This window comes from Adiantum capillus-veneris, chromosome 11 (assembly GCF_014529385.1).
Source record: "Adiantum capillus-veneris isolate H3 chromosome 11, ASM1452938v2, whole genome shotgun sequence".
NCBI lineage: Eukaryota > Viridiplantae > Streptophyta > Polypodiopsida > Polypodiales > Pteridaceae > Adiantum > Adiantum capillus-veneris.
The window spans coordinates 141,498,546-141,514,203 of record NC_140941.1 but is presented as its reverse complement, the minus strand read 5'-3'; the positions used below and the strand labels follow the sequence as shown (position 1 = coordinate 141,514,203).

Below are 15,658 nucleotides of genomic sequence, written 5' to 3'. Positions count from 1 at the left end.
TCCAATTTACCATATGCAAAGTGCACACCTCAATATATGTCATGTCCTCTTCAAGAGTCTCATGGACATCAACATGAACCATGGGTCTGAGTTAATATGTGGACTCAATGGAGAATTTTGTAAGCTAAAATATGTCCCTCATTTTCCTATACATATCATTATTCACCACCAAACAACGGCAACAGCCTCATTTTACATCTCATGAGCATAAACCATTTTTTTGGTCAGTAAAAGCCAAGGCTACACGGGATTTTACAAAAAGATTCATTTCATTGGCAACCAAGATCTATAAAGTTCTTACATTTGTATTTATATAACACCAACAAAACAAAAGAGTATCAAGTCACATAGCCAGATGAGCAACAAAAGTTTTTAACACTCATAAATCCATCATCTTTGTATGTGGAACTCCGAAGTAGGATGAAAATCTCTTGGACAGTCAAAGTGTAAGAGACCTCTAGGAACCTACTCGTCCATCACTATGAGGCCCCTCTCTCTCTCTCTCTCTCTCTCTCTCTCTCTCTCTTTGCTAAAAGCAACTTTGGGTCCACAAGGAACAGATCTTGCACACTGACTGTGAAGGCTCAAGGATCGCATCAAGCCCTTATTGAGGGACCCATCCCACACAGCCTGGCCTCATACCTAAGGCTCCCCTTTGCCACAATCTAAACCCCATAAGAGGTGATTCCCGTGCACATAAGCTCAAGTGCACAATTTGTGATGTATGTTCTATTCAATATCAAGATTAGCAAAAACCCTTTATCAATAAAACCATGCAATTGCATGAACCCCCTACATTCACACTTTCACAAACCACGAGTTCCAGACACTGCCTGCATGACACGTGTATGGTAAGACCATCCATCACCATGCACCCTCGTGTGACAAGCATCACTTTCGCTATGCACTTTACGACATTTGCCATGCAGGATGCACTCTCTACATAGCCAACCAACATCATCAACGAAGAAAGTCGACATCACCATGAAGATGAAGACAAACGACAACAAACATGAAGATGACTTTGAAGAGGACACACATGAAGATCTCTTCACACATAGAGTGAATGAGATTTGTATTACCTGAAGAGGACACACATGAAGACCTCTTCACACATGAGTGAATGAGGTTTGTATTACCTTAGGATTACCTTGTGAGCTTTAAGATGAATACTATTGAAGCATGAGTGATGAATGCATTATGAGAACCACACTGATGAACCGGGTACTACACCTAGGTGTATCAATAGAACCTAAAAATACACTAAGACATGACATCTTTGTATGACATCCCAAACTTTGTTGAAGGGGGTGATTGTTGGCATAAGCCCACACTTGTGCCACCATATGGGAAAGACTCCTAAACACCTCGAAGAGGATAGATGATGAAATGGTTCAATGAGAAGAGGACGCAACCTCCCCAAGAATGTAAAGCACTAAACCTATTTAAGAGGCTATTCTCTAATAAATTAATTACACATTGAGTCTACTTCGTGTGTCTATACTCAACCCTAATGCTCTTGCCCTTGGCATAGCCTAACCCTAATCCTAATCCCTCTAACCCCAACCCTAACACCATGGTTAAGCTAAGGCTACATCCACCATAGCTTGATGCTACACACTTGGTGATTAGAAAATGCGCTTCCGCTACTAACCCTCTCTCTCTCTCTCTCTCTCTCTCTCTCACACACACACACACACACACACACACACACACACACACACACACACACACAAGGAGACGAAGATGCCTAGTGACATATGAGGAGTATAAGTAGCGGGGAGTACGTATAACACCTCCAACCACAAATGAGCTCATTTCTAGTCAGAACTACACTTTCAAAATAAGAAATGAGCCATTCAGCAACCATCTTCTGATATTTTTCCATGAGGTGGAATCATTCATTGCCATCCTGGTTTTTGGTTTTTATTCATGAAGAGCCTCATTACCGGAATGAAAGCGTGCTCTCAAAGTTAACGCCGCCATGAAATCTCCGTATGCTTACCATTACTTGTCCACAGCATCTAAATCCTCTATGAAGAGCCCTCAAGTTACCAATTAATTAAAGCTTTGTTCAGCAAATCAAAGCTTTCCATGATTTGATAGTAGCTACATATGTTCAATTACATGTTTTTTGAAACTGCAAGAGACTAATCAAGGGATGACATAACTGTACCGATAAATTCTTACAAATCAGCCTCAAGTGTGTCTTGAGTGCAATTTAATGTTAGAGACCTCAATGTACAGCCCGCTCGTATTCTCAAAAGCAGTAGCCGCACTACATTCTCTGCTGCGACAGCACCTGTTTCCATTGTACTGGCAGCGTTCTCAAAAGCATTCACGTAATATAGATGCTTATCATCAAGCACAAAGGGAGCAAACGCTTCTGGAGCATTATAATGCGGGTAAGCAGCCCAATCTAAATGCACCGTGTTTTTGCGAACACTGCAGAAAATTCACAAGAATGACCATATGAACCTTCACCTTTAAGCAGAATACACGTGACAAATGTCTACCAAGCAGGAACATTTCTTACCTGAAAATTTGATCCAGTAAATCATCTGTTAACTTTGACCGCGAAAAAACCTTGTAGGCTTTGTCATTATCCCCGTAGCTTTCAAGAACGTTAAGTGAAGAAAATGGTATAGATGGAAGTTCCAAAGTGCCAACAAAGCTTGGAACACTTGCAGCACAAGGCATCCCAAAATAATCCTGCATGTGAAAAACAACCATCCAGTTCTCATCTAGACAAGTCATTTGAAAACAAAAACAAAAGAAAAGAAGCACATCTGAACACTCCCCTCTGAGAGAGAGAGAGAGAGAGAGAGGGGGGGGGGGGGGGGGGTAGCAGTGTTATTCAGCGAGGAGCTACAACCACTTCTACACATTGTACAAAGAGATGATCGATCATGCTAGATACATGTGGGTGGGGCTGAGGGCTGACACAGGCCGATTTTTATACATTGCCATATGCTACTTTCCCCCCGGTACAGCAATCCATGCTGGGTCTAGAGGGCAGTCACCTTTCTCTCTCCTAGACAATGACAGATGGGAGTTTTCCAAGGATGGTGACATCCTCCTCCTAGGGACTTCAATGCCCGGACAGGCAATGCTAAAACAGTCTTCTATGACACTTCAGAGGAGATGCTTAGAAAGCTGGATGTAGGAGATTTGGGGCTTGACAGACATTCACAGGACAGAGAAAAGACAGAGTATGGGAGACATCTAACAGAGATGGCAACTCCACATGGTCTGGCCATACTTGATGGCCTACAGCCGCACAACGTTTTTCTAGAGCGGCCGGTTTCACATGCTTTCCACACAGGCATGGGGCCAGCACATTGGACTATGTCATGGCACAGCTGAGCTTCATCCCCTGCATTCAAGATTTCGAAGTAGGACCTAGACCAGTGGGTGTAACAGTGGATCATGCTCTCTTGTCACTTTCCGTCTCCTTTCAGTACAGTACAACCCAGGTGTCAGGAGGGAGGACACATACCCGCTATACATTTACTTCACAGACTAACTCGATTTATAGAGAGGAGATCTATAATCGTCTATGTACAGCAGCCAGCCTAGGACTCCAGAGTCGAGGAGATCACCACTTTACTGACTGAGACATTGCATGATGCAACAGCAGAGCCATACCCACACTCAGCCTAATCAGAGACGTCGTTCTGGAAGCATGCCTCAGAAGAGTTGGTATGACGAGGAGTGTAGAGAGACGAGAGCACAGCTTCAGAGGGATCTTCTCCTAGGGGTCATCAATCACAAACAGTCTCAGATAGCCTTCTGGCACCTTGTGCGACAAAAGAAGCGAACATTACTAGCTCAGATGAAGCAAGACTTAAACGAGTTGTTCTCTAGTAGAGACTCAAGAGAGGCATGGCGTTCTTTCATGAGCACTCCGCTCCCCCAGTGGCTACTTCCAAGTTCCCCTAATGTGTGGGGTCAGTATGCAACATCCTTATATACGGTACCTGGATTGATACCCCTTCCAGATCCTCCTGAGCCATGCCCAACTACGAGTACCTTCTTTACCACTGAGATGGTAGAGACGGCCATTGACAAGATGACGACACGGAGGGCATATGATCATGATGGTCTAGTAGTAGAGCACTTTATACATGCTAGAGATACGCTCCCAGGGGTTCTTGCAGTTTTGTTCAATCGCGTATGCGTAGATCTGCACCTACATTCAGTTATAAGCAAGAGACTGTGGAGTCTTCCTTGGGCCAAGGTTTTTGTAACTATGTCAGACTTTGTAAATAATTAATGTATTTTCGAGAAAAGAATTATCTACTTACTTGTGTACACATCAGAATAGATTTAGCAGTTCTGGGACCTCAGGTGCGCCCAAGTTTGGGCCAGTGCACCTCAAGGAGACCCTAGGTGAAAATACCCTGAAGCCCTAGTGATTGGGAAATCGGGTCTTCAATGAAGGGGTAGATAGTAGCCTCATATTTCAGGCTCAAAAAATTACGCGCGCTAGTGCAAGCACAGGAATGAGATGGGGTCCTTAGAATAATAACCCTAAGGCCTGAATTATTTTACGGCCTTAGGATAAGTTAGTTAAAGTATTTTTAAATTGTTTATGCCGGACCAAATGACCGGACAAGTGCGAACAGGTAATGCCAGAGCAATGTTGGTACGGCATTGCGTTGGGGAGCAGGTAACAGTTTCATTGGATTGCATCTATGTGTGCAGTTGTGGTTCAATTTGCACATTTCATTAATAGTTTGTGAACTTTTAAAAGTGAAAGTTGAAGGGTTTTTAAGTTATTAAGTAAGTGTGCCAAGTGGCACACTTACCAATGCAAACTAACTCTCTCTCACTCTCACTCTCACCCTCTCTCTCTTCCTAGCGCCCCCTCTCCCTCATGGCTATTTAGGAGCCCCCCCTCCCCCATTTTCAATGTTGGCAGTGCTCCTACCCCCTATTGTGAGTATGCTCTATGCATTGGAGCCCTCCATGGAAGCTTGAGAGCAGCCCCTTGCGACATATATGGTGGCCTCGTGCTCCCATTGTTTAGAACAAGGGTTCTCATAGCCATACCCAGCTTTTGGTGAAGTTTCATCGCAAGAAGTTGCAGCAGGCACTCTCTTCGTAGAGTGTGGTGGCTGTAAATTCTCTGTTTTCAAGTCTTAATCACCTCCTTTAGGGTGGATTTCAGCAAAATACATATAGAATCTAGTTCTTCTCTACCTACACTACGCGTACACAAAGTTTCGTGCAAATTCCATCGCGGAAAAGGTCTCTATTTCGGCTTTGGAAGGTGCTCAGGTAACATTTTCAGGTTATGTGCAGAAAATTACGGCAAGCATGTGTGCGTGCATTTTGCGTGTTTCTCCCTTGTTTTTGTTGCAGGAATGATTATGCATAAAAGGACTCAGTTAGCGGAAGGTAGACTCTCATTTTCGAGAGCTTCCGTTGAGTTTTGTGGAAGATAGACTCTCGTTTTCGAGAGCTTCACAAAATCTCATAGCAGAGGAAAAATCCTCTCAGTATTGAGAGAGTAGCTTTTGCACTCTCTCAGTCAAAAGCAGAAAATAAAGAATAGAGGACGGGCTATTGCCCCGTTCTTGTGCTTGTAAAGATTCTCCCTTAGTAATAAAGATAATCTCTTTATGGGGGGGCACCATGGTGCCCATCTTCTGGTCCCCAATGAAGTATCGAGCTTTCTCTCTCTCTCTCTCTCTAATTCTCTTGAGTATTTGAAGTACAATTAAAAGTCCGTTTACGCTTCCGTATTTTTATGACATATTTCTTGGAAAAGAGCAACAAAGACTAGACTGACCAGAGCGTATGCGGCCTTGGGAGGATTGGAGAGGATGTGTTCGCAGGTTCAATTCCAAGAACCCCGAACAAAGCTTTGGCTCTTTGATACCTTGGTAGCTTCATAGCTATACTCTACAGGGTTCAAGTTTGGGGACCCTCTGTGGGTCACGATGGATGGAGAGGTATGGCGAGGCCCTTGGTATCTATGATCTCTCCGCTGATTAGAGCCAAGGCCTCCGTGCCATATGAGATCATTGCAGCGGAGTTAGCAACCCCCCCATGGAGATAGAGGCAAGCACCAGATCAATCTCCTTTATGCACAACTTAAAGGATACTACCAGAGACAGATATGCCAGATTGGCCCTTGAGTCCTCCCAACAATTAGCTTTACACGGGAACACATCATGCTAGTATGCATAAATGTCATCATGGTTCCAGATACATGGCTTCTGCATGGATAGCTTGCCTCCCTTCTAGTACTCCCTTTGTCACGTGCACATCTAAACCTACGCGCATGTGGACAAGCTAACAGAACAACCTAGGAAGTGTTTTGGCACCCTTGTGAGATTGTACGCAAGGACCTGCATGTCCAGGCACTTTAGATTAATTGCAAACCCTCTGATTGCACATTAGCATAGCCACTGTCTGCTACGTGTAGGCACTGGGGAGTTGTAGGCACTGGGGAGTGTTCCCATATAGTTGCATTAGTACCCAGTCTAGGTATTTATCTCCATGTGAAGCACGTCTTATAAGTGATTTTATCAACTCAGTAATAAGTGACATTTTTAGAAATCGTGGGATTTTTATTGGCATTGCCTAACGTAGCATTAATCCCATAAATAAGTGACACTAGGGGTCACTTCTCAAGCATAAGTTAGTACCCTCAATACCAGCACCAAGTACCCGCAGTACCTCAGCATCTCTAGCGTTTTTGCACCAAATTATCCCATCAGCACCAACGTCTACAGTTTTCAGCCATAACCTCACCACACTGTCGCAGATCCAGCCATCAGTACTAGAGTTTTCAGATTTCAGCCCAAGACAACAGATCAGCCAGCATTTTCAGTTTTCAGCCATCCTCGACATTGGCTATAGAAAATCAGCCCATAGCCTCGTCGCAATCACAGATCCCATTCAGCATCCCTAGCGTTTTCAGTTTTCAGCCTTTAATCTCGCAAATCCACGCATCGGTAGCAAGATCCCATCAGCATCACAGCATCTAGGACCATTATATCAGCATTTGTGCAATCTAAAGCAAATACCACTAGACTAGAGAGGGGGGCCCTTAGAGGGGGATTTGGGACCCTATCCGGTGTTAAGTCTCCTTTCTCTCTCTTTCACTCAAAGTATCATTGTCTCTTATTTCTCTAGTCTTTGCACATCGCTCATAAAGTAGAAGGAACTCTCCCATGCATTATAAGAAACCTTGAGTACGCATTGAGCACTCATCCTTAGCATTCACCATAAATCACTCCCGCTCTACATACACCCTTGATGCACCATTGTTCTCTTACACGGGTGGAGATTACTAGACTAAATTTCGGAAGAGTACGGGCCGTCTGCCCCTACTGAGTATGAAAGGATGGAGATGCAATGTCAACAGCAGCTTGATGCTTGTGCCCAACAGATGCTTCAGAACTTCCAAGATCCCGAGTATGTGAAATTTTTGGTCAAGCACCCACTTTACGAGATGCACTCCAAATGGTGCACCGCCATCCATTCACCTCTAAAGTCACTTTGAAGAAGACGACCACAACAAGGACTCCCACTCAAAAGATGTACTCAGAGGATCCCTACTTAGTATGAAAGGATGGAGATGCAATGTCAACAGCAGCTTGATGCTTGTGCCCAACAGATGCTTTAGTACTTCCAAGATCCCCAATATGTGAAATTTTTGGTCAAGCACCCGCTTGACGAGATGCACTCCAAATGGTGCACCGCCACCCATTCACCTCTGAAGTTACTTTGAAGAAGACGACCACACCAAGGACTCCCGCTCAAAAGATGTACTCAGAGGATGAATCGACGAAGCAGTTGAACGGCAAGTCAACACGCTCATGAAACCAAGAAGCAGCCATGGAAACACAGTCGAGGAGGAGACTATCCAGGCTACTTGGGTCGGAGATCTACTTTTGAGAATGCCAAGAAGCCAAAGAAACGTTTGAGATTCGAGGATGTTTCTAGTTCATCTTCATTCTCTTCTGACAGCTTGGATAGTTCTTCTACCTATGAGTCCAGTGATGAGGAAAGAAAGAGCAAGAAGAGGAAAAAAGACCCACAGAGATAGCAAAGGCAAGAAGAAGGCAAAGAAGAGCCGAACCTAGAGAAGATCTCGGAAGTATTTTGACGATTCAAACGAGGATTTTTCTTCTTTGGATAGTTTGGATTCTGACGAGCCAATGTTTTCAACAAAGAGAAAGTACATTTACAGAGCCAACAAGTATGATTTTCTCGAGGACAAGGGCAAAAAGTGCAAAGATTTTAAGGAGGGTGGGCAGGCAATAAAGTTCGATACTTTATTTGGCTTTATAGATACCCACAAGGCCATTGTTTTATCCAACGGTTTGACATTGCCTACTCCACAGGACGTTACTCAAAGCATTCCAAAGTCCGGAGGGCGGCGTCTTACCTCGAGGGGAACGCACAAACCTGGTGGTCTACCCTGCTTCTATGGAGAGAGGCACCAACGAAGTGGCTTCCGTTCAAGCGAGTTATCACTTCTTCATGGCTCACCCAGGAATATGAACTTGATGTGATCACAGCTTGGAACCATCTGAGGATGACCAAGGAAGACACACTTGATACCTACTGTTAGAGATTTTGGGACACTTTCTTACCGGCCTCTTCTTTCAAGAAAATCACGTTCAAGCAGCAGATAGAGCGATTTTGTTGTGGTCTTCCCAAAGAGATACGGATTACTGTTTGTTGCACAAGTCCGATTCCATGCAACAACTGATGAGACACGCAAAGCAAGGATTTGCAATGCATGGGGACACTCTTACATACCCTATAGGTAGATTGGTCACAGTTCGGACCGGACAAGATACGAACAACGGTAACAAAAGGAAGGGAAAACAGCAAAAAAGGTTTCATGCCCTCGGTTGCCAACGGAGCAACGCACCGAATACTTAAAAGAGGGTAAATGTTACGGTTGTGGGGAACAAGGGCATGCCAAGTGCCCTAACAAAGCACCTAAAGAATAATCAAAGGACAAGCCAGAGATCTCTAAAGCAGCCGAGGAGCGAGCAAAGGAAGGAAAGACAAAAGCAAGACTGGTAGCAGATTTTGTGGGGACCAACCCTGAACAAAAGGATGAAAGTACGGAGCTCTGTAGAGCGTGAGGCAAAGTATGAAATCAAGAAGCCCTCGTCTTCTTCCACGGAGAAGCCAAGGCCAACTTCATTTTGACAGAATTGGCGGCTCGACTTGGAATTACGCATGATGAAATGGGACCACCAGCTGAGGCACTTCTAGCGGCACCAAGACGGGATGTTGCCATTACACCTGTCATGGGCGTTATGTCCCGCTTACAGGAGGGGATCTAGCCTAGACATCGTCGGGATGGACGTAGTGTGAACCCGGCCAGTGTGGCCGGCCATTATAAAAAGGAGGCCAAGGCCTCATTTGTAGTCGTCGACCCCCACTAGCAGAGTGCCAGTGGTTAGCCCATGAGGCTAGGAGTGCGCGAGGTCACCTCGAGGAGGTGAGGTCGGGTGGTATGGGACGTTCGGTCTTACAGGTGCACGCCTACGTCCTCGGACGTTGGCCTAGCACGAGGGAGCTGCCGGATGGTGGCTATGGTCGAGTGGTTCGTCCGACGCGAGTTTGTAGGCGGTCCGTGTAGGCAGGAGATCCACTTCACGCGTTCGTTTCATGGTATCAGAGCCGGCTTGGCTACGGGAAGGACCGCGTGCACACCTACGGATTGGTTCAAGTCGGATAACTTCAATTTAATGTCATCTTTAATAAGTGATTGTTGGAATTACCTGTTTTTTCTTCTCGTAAGCATGTTTGCAGGTGACAATTAATGTGAAATTGCTGATTTTGATAAAAAATCAGTAAATTAACGGGTGGAAGTGCTGAAAATCACAGAATTTTATTGATTTTACTGATTTCCGATGAAAACCAGTGAATCTCTTAGCAATTTACTGAGTTTAGATTGAATTCAGCGTACTGTGCCTTCTGTGCTCTCTGTATCTTTTTGTTGTGTGTACCACAATGAGAGAGAGAGAGAGAGAGAGAGAGAGAGAGAGAGAGAGAGAGAGAGAGGGAAAAACTACCTCTTGAAGTCTCTTTAATGAGAGTCTGCAAGACAGCGAGAGAGAGAGAGAGAGAGAGAGAGAGAGAGAGAGAGAGAGAGAGAGAGAACTCACGCTGGCTTCCAACGTGGGGATAGAGTTGCGTTGGCATCCGATGTGAGTTGGTTGGTGTGCGAATACCACAAGCAGGTTTCAGACTTTATAAAATAAAGTCTGAAACCTGCAACTCACAAGCAGGTTTCAGGCTTCAGATGTGGCCAGATAGGTCACCAAATCAAGGACTACCCCAAGAAAAAGACAAGAAACCGCAGGGTCGTCCTTCGGTTCAAATTCACGAGATCTTGGGTAACTCTGATGTTATTCAAGTTGAAATCCATCACTTAGCGCACAGTTCATGCACTAACTGCACTTTTCACACCGAAGTGTTTGATAAGCACGATCTTCTCCGTTTTCTTGGGAAGGTCGATGGTCACGACGTGACCGTACTCCTTGATAATGGACGCTCACACAATTTTGTGGATGCAAAAATGGTGCCAAAATTGAGCCTGCAGACACGGGACAGTGACCATGAGTATCGCGTGAAGATGGCTCGTGGCAAGGATACAGATGTATAGAATCAGATGGTTCCAAATTTGTCGCTCGAGATAGCTGATTACAAAGAGAACCTAGATTTCCACATCATGCGTCTGAATAGTGCAGATGTTATTTTAGGAATTCCATGGTTTTATGATAAACAAGACTCATTGTATATAGACTATGTACATCACTCTCTTGTTTATGTTAAACAGGACATGCCTCATGTATCTGTGTCGCTTTGTAATTAGATTTTTGTAAATAATGGTTTGCAATACCAATTGTTACTGCTTTGGAAATGTTGAAAGATACAAAGTCTTCTGATGTTGACTTCTATGAATGTGTACCATCTCCTTGGTTTGATTCATTAGTGCTTGGTTCTTCAGTCACTGAATTTCATAAAATGTTTCATGTTCTTCTGTTGAACTTTGGGATTCCGACGAATCCAACCTGATCCGAGAAATCATGACTGATTTCAAGGATGTTTTTCCTCATTCTCTACCTCCTGGCTTGCCGCCTTCGAGGGGAGTAGATCATGGCATTGAGTTGGTGGCTGGTAGTCAGCCCTTTTCAAAGCAACCTTATCGGTTTAGTAAAACCGAGGAGGACGAAATTCAACGGCAGCTCAACGATTATCTTGACATGGGTTTTGTTTGACCAAGTAAATCGCGGAGCACCTATGTTATGCGCTTTTGTGTGGATTACAAAGACTTGAATAAGCTCACTGTCAAGAATAAGTATCCGCTCCCGCGTATGGACGATCTGATAGATCAGCTCCATGGGGCGCTATATTTTACGAAGATAGACATGCGATCAGGCTATCATCAAAATACGGATCAAACTGGAAGATGTTCCTAAGACAGGCTTCCATACACGTTATCGTCACTATGAATTTTTGGTCTTGCCTTTTGGTTTGACCAACACTCCAGCTACATTTCAAAGTTGATGAATGATCTACTAAGACCGTTTCTAGGCAACTTCGTTGTTGTATTTCTCGACAACATCTTGATCTACAGCCGAAGTTTGCCTGAGCATTTAGCGCATATACGTGTTGTTCTCGAAGTACTGAGAACTGAAAAGCTTTATGCTAAGGCTTCTAACTGTGAATTCTTCAAGAAAGAGCTTCTGTATTTGGGTCACATCATTACTCGCGATGGAATTCGCGTCGACCCTAAAAGTTGGATAAAGTGAGAAATTGGCCCATTCTGAAATTCTTTCGCAAATTTATCAAGGACTACTCCAAAGTCGCTGCTCCGATTACGCAACTTTTAAAAGGAGACGTGAAAGGACCAATGACTTCGGGTCCTCACCGTAGAGATAATCCCCCTGTTGTCTGGAATGAGCGTCTCGACGAGAGCTTTCGGACAATAAGCACTTGGTGACAACTGCACCAATATTGCACATTGTGCATCCTAGCGAAACCGTTTGTGGTTGAAATCGATGCTAGTGATTATGCCATTGGTGCGGCGTTATATCACGATGGACCTCTTGTTGCGTTTGAAAGTAAGAAACTTTCTGACGCGGAGATGCGTTATCCAACGTATGAGAAGAAGCTTTACATTGTAGTCCACGCCTTGAGGAAATGGCGGCATTACTTGTATGGCTCTACGTTTGTTGCATGGACAAATCATCAATCCTTGCGCTATGTCTGTGATCAGGGTATTTTCAGGTGCCGGAAGGCTAGATAGGTTGAACTTATGTTGAGATCCGTTATAGAAAAGGATCCAGCAATCCAGTTGCCGATGCACTCGGCTGGATTCCTGAAGTTAATACCTTGTCTATGGCTGAAATCTCAACGGATTTCTCTCTCTCTCTCTCTCTCTCTCTCTCTCTCTCTCTCTCTCTCTCTCCGATAGCTATTTTGGCAAGATATGGAACGAGGTCAAAGCGAGGCATGACTCGTATATAGGCTTGGGTGGTTCGGAGACCCAGGTGAGTTGTACTTGAGAGACGAGACAGCGACAATATTCCATTAGACGTGGACTATTGTTGAGAAATGGAAAGGTCTGCGTGCCGAAAATCGATGAGGTTCGACAAAAGATTTTGTTCGAATGCCATGATGTTCCTAGCACTGGGCACCCAGGCATCCAGAGAACTTTGGCTTTGGTCAAGCGATATTTTTTTCCAGAAATGGAAAGAAAATCGATGAGGTTCGACAAAAGAATTTGTTCGAATGCCATGATGTTCCTAGCATTGGGCACCCAGGCATCCAGAGAACTTTGGCTTTGGTCAAGCGATATTTCTATTGGCCAAGGATGCGCTCTTACATAGAGAGCTATGTGAAGAGATGCGCTCAGTGTCAGGTCAATAAGATAGAGCGCCTTAGGAAAGCTGGCATGCTACATCCATTGGAAATCCCAGATGCCAAGTGGCAGAATATTTCCATGGACTTCATCGTTGGTTTGCCAAATACTAGTCAGGGCAATGACGCCATTTGGGTTGTGATCGATAGACTTACAAAAATGGCGAAGTTTATACCAACGATGTCGACACATGAGTTGGCGGTTTTATTTGTCGATCAGCTTTATAAGCTGTATGGTCTGCCAAAGGATATCGTCAATGATCGAGATACTAAGTTCACTGGGCAATTTTGGCGAGATGTGCTTGCTCATCTTTAGACGAAGTTGAGTATGTCGTCTTCTGACCATCCCAAGTCCGATGGACAAACAGAGAGGATGAACCAAACGTTAGAGGACATGTTGAGAGCTTATGTCTCTCACCGGCAGTCTGATTGGGAAAGGTATCTTCCACAATTAGAGTTTGACTGCAATAGTAGCAAACATTCTGCTACTGGATTTATCCCATTCATGTTGATGTATGGATTTGAGCCTAAATCCCCGATTGCTATTGACTTACAGAAAGTCAAGAAACCCCAAGCTCGTGATTTCCTATATGACATGCAAGAAATGCTTGAATTTGCTGAGCATAAGAACGGCTCGTGATCGAGCCACCACTTATGCTAATCAAAAGAGATCACCTAGGACTCTAGACATGGGACAATGGGTTTATTTGAAGATACCCAAGGATTCCAAGACTATGCGAACGGGAAAGCATTATAAGCTTTTAGCTAGATATTGTGGTCCATTCTTGATCACAAAAAAAATTGGTCAAGTTGTCTACAAACTGGCTCTTCCTTCAAGTGTTAGTATACATCCAATGTTTCATGTCAGCCGCCTTAAAGAAAAATTAGGCGAAGCCGACGTTGTTGTGCCTATCGAGGAAAATGTACGTCAAGATATGCAAATCAAGAACCAGAGGCAGTTTTAGATCATCCTACCCGTCGTTCGCGCCAAAAGGATTATGCAAGTACTTGATCAAATGGAAGGGCCGATCTGAAACGTTTGCTACTTGGGAATCAATTAGAGCTTTGAAAGCTCAATATCCCCACTTCATTGATGAGGACATCAATGGTTCTTAAGGGGGGAAATATGTCATGTCCCGCTTCTCGGAAAGAGGATCTAGCATAGACGTCGTCAGGATGGGCGTCCAATGTCCGGGGGACGTAGTGTGAACCCAGCAGTGTGGCCGGCCATTATTATAAAAGGGAGGCCAAGGCCTCATTTGTAGTCAACCCCCACTAGCAAAGTGCCAGTGGTTAGCCCATGAGGCTAGGAGTGCGCGACATCACCTCAAGGAGATGAAGCCGGGTGGTATGGAACGCTCGGTCTTACAGGTACACGCCTACGTCCTCGAACATTGGCCCAGCACGAGGGAGTTGTCGGATGGTGGCTATGGTCGAGTGGTTCGTCACGCGAGTGTGTAGGCGGTCCGTGTAGCCGGGAGATCCACTTCATGCGTTCGTTTCATAGGCAAACTTCGGTTGCGCTGTCAGGTGTATTTAGGGCATAAGGACTTTTATATCATTCCCATGAAAGGGTGTGACGTCCTTTTGGGAATCCCTTGGTTCAATAAGAACAATGTGGTGGTCGACTATAGGGCGAGAAAATAAACTTTGAAGAATAAAAAATTAGAGGTATAGTTCTTGATGTAAAATCAAAGGGCGAGTCCATCCTACGCCTTCGGCCATTTCCAGCTAATGAGATCTAGTCTATTTGTTTACTCGATCTTCTTACATGAGATAGATAACAAGAAAATGTAAAATTTGTCGGACCTCGAGAAGGAACGCCAAGACTTTTTCCAAACTCGGGCTGATTGTTTCTTTGAAGGCTTACCAGGAGAGTTACCTCCTCAGTGTTTTGAAGATCATCACACCATTGATTTGATTCCCGAGAATACACCACAAAACCAACCACCTTATAGAGTAAGCAGAGCCCAAAATGAGGAAATTATGAACCAAGTGAAAGAACTCTTAGAGAAGGGTCTCATTCAACCAAGTACATCACCTTACTGTTCGCTAGTGCTGTTGGTTTTTAAAAAAGATGGATCTTGGAGAATGTGCATCGACTACAGAGTTCTCAACAAAATCACCATCAAGAACAGGTTTCCAATACCCAAGATCGATGATATACGAACGGGTTACAGGGTTCTACATGTTTCAGTAAAATCGACATGAAAAGTAGTTATCGTCAGATCAAGATCACTCCTAGAGATGTATACAAGACTGCGTTCAGGACGTCCTTTGGATTGTAAAGTATATGGTGATGCCTTTCGATCTCACAAATGCTCCTGCAACGTTCAACACGAGGATGGATAGGATTTTTCTAGAGTATAGGTCATTTGTGGGCACCTTTTTCAACGACACCATCGTATTCTTCAAGAATGAGGCAGAGCATCGAGACCATCTGCTATAAGTTTTCCAGGCATTGCGACAACATTGATCAGTTAGTGGTTAATGGGAAGAAGAGCAAGTTTTTCTTACTAGAGATCCACTTTAGGGACACATTGTCTCTGCGAAGGGTGTCAAAATGGACCTGGCCAAGGTTGAGACCATTCGAGATTGGCTACATTTGAAGAATGTTTATGAGGTTCAAAACTTTTTGGGTTTGTGTTCTTACTATCGATCGTTCATTAGAAAATTTGCGAAGATTGCTTCTCCTTTGCATGTTTTGATGCAGAAGGGGGTTCCTTTCACATGAGGACCATCTGAG

The 15,658-nt window shown here is 44.3% G+C and overlaps 1 protein-coding gene across 1 annotated transcript in view; it reads right to left on the bottom strand.

The window, feature by feature from the left end:
* Positions 1-2,020: 2,020 nt before the first annotated feature.
* Positions 2,021-15,658, bottom strand: part of FCLY (farnesylcysteine lyase) — a 96,097-nt gene continuing 82,459 nt past the window's right edge. Inside the window, exons 4-5 of the mRNA XM_086523991.1 lie at positions 2,537-2,712; positions 2,021-2,445 (exon numbers count right to left, since the gene is read on the bottom strand). Coding sequence (XP_086380117.1) covers positions 2,187-2,445; positions 2,537-2,712 — 435 coding nt within the window. The 3' untranslated portion in view covers positions 2,021-2,186. The remainder of the gene's footprint in view (positions 2,446-2,536; positions 2,713-15,658) is intronic.